Source organism: Heliangelus exortis, chromosome 3 (assembly GCF_036169615.1).
Source record: "Heliangelus exortis chromosome 3, bHelExo1.hap1, whole genome shotgun sequence".
Taxonomy (NCBI): Eukaryota; Metazoa; Chordata; class Aves; order Apodiformes; family Trochilidae; genus Heliangelus; species Heliangelus exortis.
Window position 1 is genome coordinate 84956744 of NC_092424.1, and position 16467 is coordinate 84973210.

At 37.7% G+C, this 16467-nt stretch overlaps 1 protein-coding gene across 2 annotated transcripts in view; it reads right to left on the reverse strand.

The window, feature by feature from the left end:
• Positions 1-16467, reverse strand: part of KCNQ5 (potassium voltage-gated channel subfamily Q member 5) — a 274997-nt gene that overhangs the window by 73850 nt on the left and 184680 nt on the right. For both annotated transcript variants that reach the window (XM_071741555.1, XM_071741554.1), the window contains exon 2: positions 12028-12118. In XM_071741555.1, coding sequence (XP_071597656.1) covers positions 12028-12118 — 91 coding nt within the window. The remainder of the gene's footprint in view (positions 1-12027; positions 12119-16467) is intronic.

The window sequence follows — 16467 nt, forward strand, 5'->3', positions numbered from 1 at the left end:
ATGTCTTTATCCTTTTGCAATCACAGCTGCATCTGACCCTGCACCACAGTCACCACAATTTGTAACTTTTTATGGCTATTTAAGGTCACTGGTAGCACCCTGCAGTGACTGCTATGGCAGATGCATTGCTGCTTTGGAAAGTGGAAAGTTTTTCAGAGTTCATCCATACCAATGAACTTTTCATTCTGAAATGTTTCTGCTTACACAGCTCCAATTGTCATGGGGAAATATGCATATGAAAGAGAAGCAAGGCTGAAAGACGTTTGATAAAAGATTTCCTTGGTTTTGGAATACACAACACAGGTGCCAGTGTGCTCCTGAAGTTTTTTACATCTGCCATGTGCCTTCATTGCTCTGCCACTAGAAAAATGAGAGCCACACAAATGTCAGCAAAGGAAAATAAGAGGTCACCCAGGGCAAGATTTCTATGTACAGATGGTTCTGGAGGACTGTAATGAACAGGGTTGATAATGAATTAAATCAAGCATTCTTTGTACAATCCAGCTAGGATGAGCACTTTTTTTTTCCTTTTTCCCCCTATCTAATTAGGATAAAAATGATGATTCATTGAAATGGTCTACATTAATATGCTTCTCTAGTACTAATAATGATAAAGATTTCCCCAAGCATAATACTGTAACAGCAAAACCCTGTTTTTATCATAGCTTTCTTGTTCATTTACGTAACTGCTTATTAAAACCTAAAATAATTTGCTGCTGCTGAAATTAGGTGCCTTGGATGTAGACTGTCATTTGTGGGAACTCAAACCACTTTTGAGTTGAGAAAGGGACACAAGTTGAGCACTCTGTGCTGTTCTTTGAGGATGCTCCTCATTATTTTACAATGCGAAAATGAGCTGAGGTTTGGATATAGGAAATCCACCCACAAGACAATGGCTCTGTCTTTTATTTAATTATATTTCTTTTATGGAAATTGTGTGGTTAAGTATTTTAAAGGCAAGTAAATTAGGACAACAGGACTGCAGACTGATGTAAGGGGTTGCCTGCCGTGAGCTCATAGAACTGGCTCTACAAGAGACATTGTCAGAAGCCTGGGAAATGGACTAGAACAAATCAAATTAATCCTGACAAGTAAGATTTAATGAGGCCACAAGTGTTTCCCTACTTGAAGAAAACATGTCTGCAGTGTAGCTGCACTGCAGATGCTCATATGGTGTAAATCAGCACAGGCTCACTACAGTAGCACCATAGCAGGAATAGGAGCAATGTCATCTGATAGTGCTTGGGAGGTTCTCCCTCTTCCCTAAAAACTCATAAACAAGGAAGCCTAATGTTTCCAAATCAGTCAGAAAAGAGGGAGAATAAACATATCCTCATCCTTTACTTTATGGCTGACTTGTTTGAGAGTCGCCAGCTGGTAAAACCTCTTAATCATAGAATGCTTTGGGTGGGAAGGGACCTTAAAGATTATCAATTTCCAACTCCCCTGCCTGGGCAGGGTAATTTTCCACTAGGCCAGGCTGCCCATCAGCCTGGCCTTCAAAAGTTCCAGGAACTTCTGGAAGCATCCACAACTTCTCTGGACAATCTGTGCCAGTGTCTCACCACCTCACAGGACATTTTTTTCTTCCTAATATCTAATACAAATTTACCCTCTTCGAGTTTAAAACCTGTTTTGCCTTGTCCCATCATTCCATGCCCTTGTAAAAATTCCCTCTGCAGCTTTCCTGTAGGCCTCTTCAACTCTCTCAGCCTGTCTTCACAGGAGAGGTGCTCCAACCCTCTGATAATTTTCCTGGCCCTCCTCTGGACTCTATGCCAATGAACAGTCTATACTATTCAAATAGCAGTGCTCTATTATTCCTCATTAAAAGGGAGAAGATTGTGTTCTCCTTCAGTTAAAGCAAGAACACAACACCTCAGCTTCTCCATCCCTCTCGCAAGCAAAAAGCCCTCTACTCATTCCAAGTGCTGAGCATCAGAGTTGAGCTCTACACTTCAAAAAATGTTGGAATCCGAGGTGGAGAGCACCACCAGTCTGTCTCAGAGACACCTGAGGAAGGCTTGAGCTGTAAGTAGTGATTCAGAAGCTGGTGTAATTCTGTTATATTGCCTAGGAACAATTCTGTTATATTGCCTAGCTGCCAGATTAAAATCAGCAGATATGAATATGTGCACACTTTATTGTTCAAAATAATAGTGTAATTTGAATATACATTTGTGTTATTCTTGATTCAGCATTAGAAGTGTAGATCTTTGATTTAAACAGCTAACAAGTATATCTACCCATGTATATATATATACACACACTTAAGAAACTAATGTTTTAATTCTTTCCAACTGCAGTTTAACAGTGGGAGAGGTGGCCATAAATCTGAAAACATAACCCAGAATAGACCCTATTAGTGGTATATAAATCATAACCAGAGCCCTCAGCTCAACTCCCAGGGCAATATACAATAAGCATGAAATGAAATTCATGCACCTTTTAATAATTTTTATAATGAATATGATACTTTTACTACTCTTGCTTTTCCAGATTATGATTAAGATTTCCCATGTTGATTCTACATTAATGGAGGATTATTAAGAAATCAGTTATGTGCCCTTTAAACTAATACACAGCTACAAGTCTATTGATATCTTATTAAAATCCCAGTGATACGCTTGTTAATTAGTCATATGTTACATAGGATTTCTGCTATCCAAGATCCTTTTAGCTTTTTTAGTGTTTATTACTTGAAATGGCACCTAACAGCCATGTTTCTTTATTAACTTACAACAGAAAAAAATCCAGAATTTTTATGTCAAGGAAAACCCAGTTTTGAATCAGAGAGTAAAAGCACAGAACAGAATTAGGTTGCTGCCATTTAATTATGTTTTTCATAATCTCTTATACATCTCTTATCTATACATCTAGATACAAGTATTTGCCATATCAGCCCCAACACATGATTTGTAGCCCTGAAACTGTGCTAACCTTCCTCAGCATCCATGAAGAAAGGACAAACACCCTTCTGCCTCTCCAGATGAGCAGATCCACTTCACACCATCACCAGCCTGGTGATCTTCTGGATCAAGAATTAATGGACACAGGTGTTGGGCAGCTCTGCTCCTGACCATGGGACATCATGATTACAGTGATTACTATGGCAGCATGTGTGGGCAAAGACATCTCAAAACTCCCTTTGGCTTTTGATGGATGTGGTCCTAGGAAGATGCTGGTGATCATGGAAAACTCTTTTTCACATTGGGAAGGGGAATGGCAAGGGGAAAAAAAACCCTTTTTGAAAACCCATTTGAAACCCTTTTTGAAAAACCATTTTGAAAACCCTTTTTCAAAATGGCAAGGGGAAAGGATTTTGACACCCACCACCCAGAGAGAGCATCACCATTTAATATGGCTCTTCCCACTCCCTCCCATTTGCACTCACTGCTTTGGGCAAGATCATTTGCTTATGTCAGATAAAACTACACTGCTGAGAGAATTCCTGAGAGAAGACGATAGCTGTAGGACAGTTTTCTGCTTTCCAAATATTTTCATTCCCTGCTTTCTGCTTGTTCACATCTTCTTTCTCTCTATTAAAATATCAGCAGTAAATGGTCTTAATGGTTTTAAAATTATCTCGATAGTGAAAACAATGAGGCTCTGTACAGCTGTACCCAGGCCTTTGCATTTCCTTTGTGATTTCTTCACGCATTTTTTTCTGCTGTAGTCACATTTCTAATGTCACACGTTACAGGCAGACATTCAAGCACATGTCTGTGTAGCAACACAGCTCCCAAATCATCCTTTTGAGATATGGGAAGAATCTGATATCTTTAGCTGTGTCCAAAAGAAATAGTGGATGGGTACCAGCCAATACAGACTTTGAATCCTTTTATATTCTGGCATCCATGTTAATTTTGTATTGATGCAAGGGTTTTATGCTAATTGTTACGGCTGAACATATGCATGTGAATTAACCAACAACATTTGACATGCTGTAGAGAAGAGCAGGACAGGGTGGTTATTCTTTTTTTTTCTTTGTACATAGCATGTTTGCTCTTGTTAAATCCTAGAGACTCTGCAAATTACATTTGCTGTGATCTTTTTTTTTTAAAGTGATTTCTATTTGCTGTTTTCCAGTTTGCAAAGCTCATTAACAGAGCTTCCCTAGGACTACATAAATGCATGTTTTAACCCCTGGGACACTGACAGTCATCTGGGATGATATGTACTGAAATGCTTCCAGTAAAAAAGCAATTTTGAGAAAGAGTTTTCTGACAATTAGTAGATTTTGGCAAACTAGACTTGGAAGGCACTTTACTCACTACTGAAATCCTGCTTATGCATTTAGTTTCTTGAAGATACTACTGCCACCTCATCAAATATTGCTGTCAAATACATATTTGGCTATATTTTTAATCAGTTCATCAGGTTGAGTAAAAATATTTACTTGATCTCCTTACTTCAGTCCAATAACCAGACTTTGAGAGTCAGTACACCAAGCCTTGTGTTTTACAAATTATGACATTTGCTGATGATTTGCAGCTTTTCCTACTATCTTTTTTTTCAAGGCTTACAGAATTTTGGTCTCTTGGAAAAAGAAAAGAACAGATCCCTTTCACATCCTCTCAAAAACATACATATATCTTTGTGAGACATACATTTCCTGTGATCATATCTTCATATGGTGCAATCAGCCAATTCCTGTCTGGTTCAGATTTGATACTAAAGTTATTATCCTGTCCATGACATACATCCTTTCCTTAGGAACCCCATGGAAGCCTATAAATTTTAAAAGTCCAGCACTTACTTTGCTAATTCATCTTTGTAGCTCACACACAGTTCACAGTTGTCAGAACTGCACTTTCAGTTTGTGTTTGTGCTTTTATCATCATCTAAACTTGAAACTCTCTTTGGATTTCTGTATTATAGGTATGTCCACTCCAGATCCTTAAAGATACTTTTTATATTGGTCTGTTTTGATACCTACTTGCTTGACTTCACAGTTTTTATATTGAATCTTGTGGAAAGATTGCTTCTCCCACTTGAGGAATGTTCACATTTAACTGGAGCAAGCAATGCCTCTGCATGCTTTGCCCCATCTGTGCAAAGGGACTGCATGGATTGTGGTTTCTGTATGCTGCTCAGATGGTGGGTGTTCCCAAACAGCTTTCCTATCACCAATGTTTTGCTTTTTTCAGCATTCTTTCCCTTTTGTAATTTAGTGTTTTGTAGACTTTTTTTTCCTTGCATATTATTTATAACCATGTACTTTGGATTTCCTCTGGAGACATGTTCTGCATTCCCATTTGGCAAATCAGTATTTCCCTCACAAAGGTCAGGTTTGAATAACTGATAGAGAGTTTGATATCTATCCATTTTTACTGTTGCAATCTAAACTGGTTTTTGCCTGTTCTAAGGAAGTTAGCTTTTACTCTCCACATTACAAGTTTGGATCCTTTTCAAACTCTGGCAAAAAGCCAATAAAAATTCAATACTGCAGGGTCTAGCATAAGCTATTACAAATCTACAGCTATGGAAAACATTGCACTTATGACTTGGAAGTAATTTCCCATCACTTAAACTGATAACACATGAAGGAAGACATGTCATGGAAGAGCAGTTGTTGTGCAAGGAGTGTTGCTCTTTTGCACTTAAAGGAGGTCAAAGACAGTTGGTTTTGTCCTTTAGCACAACGTGTTGATTAACCTAAAAGGAAATGTGCTTTTCCCTCCTCAAAGAATTATATTCCCTATTAATCTGAACCCTGACACCCCATCAATAACATCTAATCCTCCCTGTTTTCCATGCTTAATCCCAAGATCCTCAAAGAGATTCTGTGTTCTGTGGCCTCTTGAATGAGGCTGATTAAAAGTCTCTTTTCCAAATAAGATGGACAGTCCTTTCCCTCTTAAAAATATGTTCTACTCTGACTGCTAGTCAGCCCTGAGTTGGGAAGCAAAGAGAATCAGAAACTGGTTGTTCACAGTACTGGTATTTTCTTTCCTGAACAGATAAAAGAGTATAATGTATGTATTTAAATAAACCACCACTGTTTTCTTACTATACTTCACTATATATAATATATATAGTATATAGTAAAGTATATATAGTAAAGTATAATATAGTGTATATATATATAGTAAAGTATATATATCGTATATAATATATATTTCTTACTATACTTTAGTCATTTCAATGTTTAAATTGTAGCAAGTTATGAGCTGTGTTAACACTGCTTGTCAGTTTGCTGTTTCCAACCATCTTTCTTCATAGCAGAGGAGCACCTGTCTCTCCATACACGCCCTGTTTGTTCAGAGGAAGCAGAAAATAATCTCATGGATGGTATTTTACCCAGCAGCCATTTACTTGTGATGACTCCAGTGATCTGGTGATTGCACAGGAGATTTCCTTTTGGCATGCACCTGACTGGTGTTCCTGCCTACCTGGGAAATGCTCTGGCAGCCACAATGAAACTCCCTTTCCTTCTGCTGCGTTTGCTATTGGATGCTATAGCAGCTGAGACAACTGTACATAGTTATCCTGTCTTCTTTCAGTGATTAATTTATGGGATTTTTCTTTGTCCTGACTGCAGATCTGATATAATAATTCTGTTTTAGTAATCTTTAGTCATCAACACTATTTAATCTTACCCAGTAGAACTATATTTCATTTCTTAATTATGAGAGAAAAATCATCCTTTTCAATATGAGATTTTTCATTCTTCTCTTTACAAAGGCTATTTCTGCTTAATAAAAATAGAAGGGAAAAGAAGAATGAAAATAAAAAGGGAAAAATGCTACTGATAATGTAATCAAGTACAGAAATATATCAATAAAGTTATGACAGTATTGAAATGTCTTTATTCTCTGCTGTATTTGAAGTGTATTTTATCATCTTCAGCAATCTGGACAACAGATTTTTCATAGACAGCTTTACAGTTTTATGTGTCTTGCCATCTCCCTTTGTTATGAAATAATTTTTATAGTTCTTTTCACCTCTCTCCATAGCTACAGTGTGTGCTTATTTGTTTTAGAGCTTGGTTGGTTGGTTGGTAGCACTAACACTGTGTTCTGACAGAATTACAGCTTTAGGGACATCTACTGCTATGTTTTTAAATAACTTAATCTTTTAATTTACATTTTTTCCTTCTGTCAGACTTTCGCCTAATAATTTTTAGTTTCAGAAAAGTGGAACCAGTATTTACGTTTCCAATGGGAGACCTCTTCTGTTTGCACCCAAAGATTTTCAAGCAGTTGTAACAAGATCTGGTCCAAAGTTTGACAACAAGCAGCCCTGATTTGTTGAAATTGATTTACATAATAGGAGTGTATTGGTTTAATCAGCAAAAATGTGAAATTACTTATTTTTATAAGGTAAAAATATATTCTTTCAAAATTAGCAGGTAGTTTATTATGACATTGTTGAATTGTTTTATGCTCATATTTTCACCTTATTATAATATTAGTGTACATGAATCCAACCATGACTGAAAACATGAAATCATGCCCTTGTCAACATTACATTTCCCTCTCTCATTCTGTCTTTAGTAGCATCAGTTTTGCATGTTTAAAAGGTATAATTTTTCAGAGATGTTTATGCAGAAATTTCGAAATTACAAAGCCTTGTTTTGATTCAGGATGAAAGTAAACAATGAAAATCAGTAGTTCCTGAGAAACACTGACTTTGAGTTTTGACAAGTTCCAGTAAATTTGAAAATCACTGATTTTTTAGGTCAGGGATCAATTAATCTGTTTTTCTCCATAGAACACTCAGCAATTAGCATGTGGTCTATACCCTACCTCCTTATTAGAAATCTATCTAGAATTGATATATCAAGATCATGCATTTTTTCCTTTTATGCATTGATAGCTGGTCCTACAGAGCCATATATCTGGTCCTCTGCTCGTATCTGATGGTCTTTTATTGAAGTATTGCAAGAGGATTCATGTCCTGGGACAATAAATCCAAACTGAAAAATGCTACTTTTTTAATTAAGCACTATCCATCTCCCATTTAAGAAATCCATTCTTCATAGCTTTAAAATTTTGTAGCAGATTTGTCTGATTACAGCTCCATGGATGGATTCACTCTCCTAGAGCAGAGACAAATTAAATATGTGATTTTCTGCTATGGGTAGTAATATCCTACATTTTTTTTAACCCTCTTTCTGCATTTCTTTTATGAGAAAAGATTAGAAATAAAAAGTGTTAGGGAGATCTTAATTGCTGGAAGCACTTATTGGACTGTATCTTGGATTCATCTAAGTGACTACAGTACATGAAGGAGCGAGGCTCATCTATAGCACACTATCTGCTTTTATGTCTTTGAGAGCTTTATTTGCCTGTAGCATGTGTTCCTGGAGTGTGATTTCAGAGGTCTTTACTTGAAAGACTGGGTACAGCTTTCTATCCCTGTATTTTTCACAGAAAAAGCCAAAATAGACTTGACAAAACCAGTCCTGCTAAAATTCATCTGAGTTTCGCAATTTTCTAAATTGAGGAGAAATTAAAATGATGAGAAAAATTGAGTGCTTTGTCACTTCAAATACAATTACATTTCTTTCCTACAATTTTTTAAAGCCAAAAGTTCTAAACTGCTCAAATACACTATTAATATCTTATGCCAGGTCAAATGAAACATTCAATCTGATTTAAGATGTTTTTTTTCACTTTTTGATTTGCCAAATCTTTGAGGGTCAACTAAAAATATTTTATTTATTTTCTTGAATAATAGTAAGCAAACATATACGAGTTATTCACATAGTTTTAGTTTAAAATGATCTTAAAACATAGGGAATTTGGTGATGAGAATGAATCCAGTTCCAGATATAGTCTTTCTTGGCTATCTTCCCCAAAAGATTTGATTCTGCCTTTCCAGTCTTAGTTCCCTTGTGTTTATTATTTGATAAATTGCCAGCAAATGTACATGTAGAAGATCAGCCATACACCAAAGATTATTTTCATGCTGTGTTGGTCGGATTCTTAAGCTTCTTGTGGCTTTTTTTTGACGTTGAAGTGGATTTTATTCTAATGGCTGTCTGGGGTATATCATTGCTACAACTTCAGTGCCAGAAGTTGTGTGCACAGATGAGGCTAAAGGATAATTATAATTGCAGTTGCAAGAAGTTTTTATCTGATGTTTTCACCCCGGAGACCACCAGTATTTCTGGACAAAAATCTAATCAAATGAATTACTAATGTAACAATTCAACATTGCTGAATGTAACACACGCTGTACCAGACTTAGCAAAAAATTGAAATACTAAACCTGCTTCAAAAAATTGAAATACTAAACCTGTTTCCCTTGCCAGGCCCCCTGATAAGCAGAAGGTGCGTGGGAATAGGGTGGTGCTTGTGCAGATGCCAGGAGTGAAGCCCTGGCTGGATCCAGCACAAAGCAGGGGGAAAGGTTTCTGATGGCTCTGGGAGCAGAACTCGGGAGTCTCTGCAGTCCAGACGAGTCCATTAACCTCTGCTGATGAGCAGGAGCCCTCAGCTAATATTGCTTTCCTAAACAAAGATTTGCGTGGAGCTACCACACACTGTTGGATGCTTCTGAGGAAGTATTTAGGATGCAGTGATTAGGAAATATGTTTTCTGCTCCTTTGCAAGGTGAGGCTGAAGGAGATAAATGGAATTGACTGATTGCAGAAATCTTCTCTGCTCCTCTGGCCTTTCTGAGAGGGAAAGGTTTGCTCATCTCATCTACACTTCCCTCTTTAACCTCCCTATGTAATTATGAATAGCTGCAATATGTCAAAAGTCACAGGTACCAATGCAGGCAGCAGGTCAGGTATTAAGTTGAAGGAACATTACATTAGCTTTTAGCCAATTAACATGGCTGTAGGGGGGACTATGTGGAATAAATCTGTGAAGTAAACAGTTCACAGAAACCTAGCAGGCAGCTCTACGGATTGTTGTATCTCTATGGTACTTCATTAGAAAATAAACATTTATCTTCCATCTCAAGCACGAAGCAAAACAGTATTAAACCAGATCTCTGGTAGTTAATACAACTGTCTACTAAATGACACATTTTGTAAGAGTTGTGTGAATCACCGCAAGGAAAAGGATGCAAAAACTCTATTAACTGCATTCATGTGTTGGCACAGGCAAAAAAACTTCTTCTGAGTTAATGTAGAAATGTTGCAAAGCCTGCTTTGATAACATTGCTAATATCAGCTAATGATTCAGTATGCAGAGAAGGACCAAATCATGCAACAGCACACTGGAACAAACCAGTCAGCTTTAGCCTGCCTCTGGAATTTCATACTTTGCTGTGTTTGTATTTTTCTCCATTAGAGACCCACAGCAGGAGCCATAAAATTTGTCATCACTAGATTTAGTCTTGCTAAGGGTTTGCTGAACACCCTAGGCTATAGAGGAGAAATGCTGCATTGGTGCTTCAAGGATTAACCATCTTCCTCCTTACAGGCAATTCTGCATTAAGAGGATGCCCTGGGATGTACAAATGGACAAATTCCATCTTTGAAGTCAAAGCAGCAGGGAAGAACCACAGTTTACTGAAGAAGGCTCTGAGCAGAACAACTCCACCAATGGCCACCCCTACAAGGACTTAACAGAATTCCTCCACATTCAAGCTGCTGGGAGAGCCATTGGCAAAGCACAGGGAATATGTTTATCATCCAGTTGAGGAATCGCTGGTTCTAAGTGCACCAACACAATCAAATAATATGTGGCTCATGGGAAATCCATCTTTTACATTAGAAAAAGTGGTATTTCTGCAACCAAGTTGCCTAAGTATACAGGGAAACATTACCAGTAACAGAAGCACCTGCTATTAGAAATAGACTAAAAAAGTTTTCCTTTTTTATATATCAGAAAATCTTTGCAATTAGTTCAATAATTGCAAGAATATAACTAGATGCAGAACATTCAAACAAACTTTCATTTGCTAAGTGCTGTTCAGATATGCAAGTAATGGGATGAGGTACGAGTGAAGGATTAAATCTGATCATTTTTAGCTGGCTTAACATCACCTGATGTTCTTTTCAGGAAAAGAAAAAAAGGTATTATGGCTAGGAAGAAAAATTCTACATTTAGCACAACTTGCCCTAATTAGCCCTGCTAACAAATCATCAGATGGAGCAGAACAGCACACATCTGCAGCTAGACAGCTCTCAAAGTTTAGTTTTAGCATCTCGATGCAGTGGCACATTGTGCTGCAGTGACAGAGCACACACCATAATTATGCTTATTGGACTGCTCACACCATAATTAATTTGGCAGCTGATCTGAAGACCATGGTTTTCAGATATATACAGTGATGACAATTAAAATGTTGGCATTTATTGACAATACCTTCACCTGAGGCAGGACCTAATGAGCCGCAGTCTGCGGTATACATGGAACTGCAATAACCATGGTAACTCTGGGTATATAGTGACATTTTAATGATCGCTACTGCCTGTCCTCAGGCCACCACTTGCAGAACTAAATGGCCCATCAAAAAGCAGATGAATAAAGTGTTGTCCATACAATGCACGAAAAATGTTAAGCACTTCTAGGAATTAAAGCCATTTATATCTACCTCAAAAGGCAAAGAGGAGAGTGAAATATAATAAAAAAGCACATATTATGAAGTAATGATCAAACTACCATATCCTACTTCAGCAACTGCCACTAAAATGTCAGTATCTACCAATAGCTAGCACAAATTGGTCTCTAAGATACCAAAATTATTTCCTATTTTAAGTACAAGGGCCTCTTATTACATACTGATTTTATAAATGGCAGCAGCAGTATCAAAGGTCTTTCATGCTCAGTCACTGCTGAACTGTAGTAGAAAAACTACCTGCTATAAACCACAGTAATTCTCAAGCAAAGAGGGGAATGCAATATAGTTCTTCATTAATACATTCATACATCTACTGTATGATTTTTAAAGAAAAAAATAGTAGAATCCTCTATCTTATTATTTTTTCATCATTCTGATGAAAAATCTGTTTTTAAAAAGCATTCAGGAATTATACTCTTTTCTCCATGGTGCTGGAGAGGATTTGACTGTATATAAAATTATTGGTAAAACTGTCTTGTATTTAGAAGTTTCACTTACCAAAATGAAGAGACAACCAGAGGCTAGTTTTGTGTGTTCAGGAATAGTAGAAAACACGGACAAAATCAAGCAACCAAACACAAGGAGAAAACTGAAAAAGAAAGAATATTAATAATTGTTAATATTTATCAGGACCCTGACCCAGTATCTATATTGATCCTACTTCACCAACACTAATAGAAGACTATCAATGAACAGTCTTCATTAATAGAAGGGAATTTAATGAACAAAATTAAGTCGTGGTTGAAGACATCAGAAAAGCCTGTTACATGCTCTATGCCACACTGGTAAAATTCATGGAAACAAACACAAGAAACAAGATTTTCTCAGAGAAACAACCCAATATACACTAACACTATTTTTGGTACCACAATCCTGTACCTTTATGCAGTCCAGATAATCTGAGTGATTTTAAAGAAAGATCACCAATGAGACAGCCCTCTCCCCAGCCTGAAAAGTCATTTCTTCCACAACTGATCACAAATACCTGCTATGTAAGTTTATCAAAGACTTAAAACACTTATTGCACCTAAGTGCCCATCTGAAACAACTGAGCAACAGCCTTCATATACAAACTACCAGAAGCTGAGAGGTAGCTGAGTTACAGCATCACAGCCCTAAATGATCAGACTCCATTCTGGGAACAAACTTAATATCATAAAGTCCACAGGAGAAGTGACAAGAAAGGGGTGAATTAAGAAAGTCTAACACAAGTCATGCAACTACAGCTGGGAGAATATCACTTCAGTTTTCAGCTTGTGTGAGCTTGCATGTTTCATGGTACTGACAAATATATGTAGGCAAAGCAAAGAACCAACATGCTGCCCAATTTCTTTATGAGGACCTGGTATCACTGTGGAAATCCTTGGATATCCCATGTCTGATCCCTACAGCATGCAGCACACGAGGTGTTTGCAAACATGAGCCTGCAGAGCTGGTATTGCTCTGAGGACCATACTATGAAAGATAAGGAATATCTTTTCCTATTTTACTGCTTCACCAGTAGTAATACCACTGTGCTGTTGAACCCATCTATGAATTGGATCAGAAGAGAAGTTAATTTCACCCACAATACCATGAACTGACTATTAAGCAGCCAGGCAGCACACTGAATGACTACAAGGCAGTGCATGTTCTATATTTTTAGTTCTTGCACTGGGTTTTGGAAGTAATAAAAATTGATTGCATCAGTATTTTCCTAATTTCCATCTTAAAACACTTGCCAGGCATGCTGGGCAATAGTCAACCAATATAAGGCAGGCCTTTGGCTTTTGGCTGAATTGGTGGGCTCCTGTTAGCAGATGCTCTAACGCAACATGAATAGATACTGTAATTATTGAAGATATATATTTGCTAGAAACTACAACTGGCTCCTCCCTGGTACAAAAGGTACACAGACCTCTTCCAGGGATTAAAGGAAAAAGCATATAAATGTGTAGGGGGTGCATATGCCCTTCAGTATTATCTTTTATTACAGAGTAATTCTGAAGGCACAGAATTTAAGCTTTTAAGAAAAGTACTGAGGATGCACGTGTGGGGGGGATGTTCTGGTGGCCAAGATGAACATCCCACAGCACTGTGCTCTCATGGCAATGAAACCCAGCCACATGCTGAGCTGTACCAGCAAGAATTATCCAGCAGCAGGTTAAGGGAAGTGATTTGGTCCCACTGTGTGGCATCTGAAAGGCCACACCTGGAGTGCCATGCCCAGTTTGGGACTTCCAGCACGAGAGACAGATGGACAGCCTGAAGCAAGCCCAGTGGAGGACCTGGGTTTGTCCAGCCTGAACAGGAGGAGTCTCTAACTGCTGTCCTTAGCTACCTAATTGTGGTCATAAAGAAGGCCTTAATGTGCAGGAAAGAAAATTATGATTAGCTCTAAGGAAAAAGTCCCAGGGAAGGTGGTTCAACACTAAAAGAAGTTTCCCAGCAACGCTGTGAAATCCGTGTCCGTGGTGTTTTTCAGAATTTGGCTGGAAAGACCCCTGTGTGACTTTAAGTGAGCTCTGCTTTGAGCAGGAGGTTGGACTACATGATCTGAAGATGACTTTTCCTACCTAAATTCTTCTATTATTATAACTGCTGGATACAAACTTTAATACAATATTGCATCTGTCCTCAGTGATGCTTCAGGATAAAACTGGTCTTTCCCTTATAACATACAAATCTGCTACTGTAATATAGCAGTGCTGTAATATATCCAGTACATTAGACAAAAATTAAGTCAACTTTTTCAGAATTTCTATTAAAAAATATGATGTGCAATGTGATAAGACATTTGAGGCACATTTTGTAGCATATAACTCAACTACTGGGGTGAAGTTCTGCTCTGAAAATCGAATCTGGTAGGAGCTTGAATATAAGTTCTACCAAAAAAAGTAAATAAAAGAGCACCCAGTCTATCTTCAGACTGAAGAAAGATAAAGATCAGCATATATATGCTTAAAGGTTTGAAATAAAACCCATTCCAGTGACAAATTCACCTTGTGAGCAATTTTTCTCTCCTTCTCCCCAGTTTTTTATAAAGGCAAATCTCCCAGAACATTACTGGTAGTTTCAGCTGCTAGTCTTCAGATACAATCACCCTATAATGACATCCTACTGGCATAGGCATAAATGTGGTTTATCCTTGTTAAGCCTTGCACAGAGGGCACAAAAAAAATTAAGAAGTGACTAAGAATTTATGGTAAAAGGATGCAATTTCTTTTTGCTAAATTTCTTTAGTCCTGAATCAGTTGAAATGGTATTTTCTTGCTTCCTTTGTGTTTAGGTATTAAAAATTGCTTTTGTTTAGTTGTATTCCAGTAATACCAAGTAAATTAGAGGCCCACTTGTACTGGGTCTTGTCCAAATACACAATGCAAGTTTTCACTTGGAAGAGATCTATTATAGCATATTTATAGAAAACAGACTCAGAGGGAAAAAAAAAAGAAAGCTTGTTTTTCCCGTATCACAGCTGGGGAGCTCTGCACAGGAAAGGTAAGGGACTTGCCTAGGGCTACAAAGAAAGTCTTCACGTGTGGAATAAACCTGAATCTTTTAAGTCCCAGCCTAGTCCTGCAGGCACAACACTGTCCTCCACACACCCACCACTCCCTTTGCCACAGTTCCTCAGGACTGTGATTTAGGAGATCACTGTGGGCAAAGTGCTAATTCCTGATAGATGGGAAAAGTGAGTCAGGAGAGGGAACCGGTACAGCTAAGCAGTGTATTAATCAAAATAAAGGTAAATATTCAGGAAGGCCAGGTGCAGTTTGGATTAGCACCTGGTAGACATAATTCTGCAAATTATCCATGGAACATACAATCTTCACAGCCATATGTATGAACATTGGAAAGGTATTTTTCCAGAAACTAAAAGGGACGAAGTATTGTTGTTAATTATTATTATTAAAGAACAAAATAATAAAGTTTGCATTTATCCACCCACACATCTGAATCTTGCCCTTCTATCCCTCATTCCTCCCTCCAACACTGAACACTTTTTCTGCTGCCATTCATGACATGAAGCCTAAAATGAGCCTGTAACTACTTTGGAGAAGGGGAGAAACATGGTCCTACTAGCCCGGCAAAACTAAAAGCTTACTTTTAGGAGCTGTAAAATGCTACACTATCAATAAAAGTCAAATGATGAAGTGTCCTGGACTATTTTCTGCAGCTTATTTACTACTCATGTGACTCTCTTCAAATTAAATCAATAGTCAGGATTCACTTTTTAAAAAATGTAATCTGCTTACTCAGGCCAGGCAATGAAAGCCCCTCTCTTTTTTTTCCCAGCAAGTACAGGTTGGTACAGCAATGTGTTTCACCTGGCTGGATGTGAAACAAGGATCTGTCCAGCAAAAATAAATCCCCAAGTTTCAAACACCACAGTGGTCAAAATGTACCAGAAGTTGCTCTTTCCTATAACGAGCTATTTCTCGAGTGACTGATGGAATGTAGAAGATTACATTAAGCCCTGGAGAGCAATTTTATAACCTTCAATAGAGAAAAAAGTATTTTCAAATGACAGCATTTCAACTGTGTTCAATGATACATGCTATGTAAGAGGATGCTGCTGTAGGTAAAGTACAAAGCAAAGCACACAGCATTTATATTTGGCCTCTAGTGCTTCAGTCTGCTTTATATATTTGTTCAGGCTGAAAAAACCAGATGCTCTTTCCTCATGCATGCAGTATCAGACAGAAAAACATATGCCTTAGGCAGTAACTTATAAAATTATTCAGGCACTGGCATATTCCTGAATTTTATCAAAAGCAGCAACTTCCATTTTGTTTCAGCAGTAATCAGTTTTGATGCAGATCCTTTCATCTTACTCCCCTGCTTCTAAAAGCATACACTAATTGGAGAAAAGCCAATTAATGAAAGATAGTATACCTCAGAAGCTTTGATATTTATTCAATCTGCTTCTCATAAACTTTTCCTACTGGTTAATTAGGA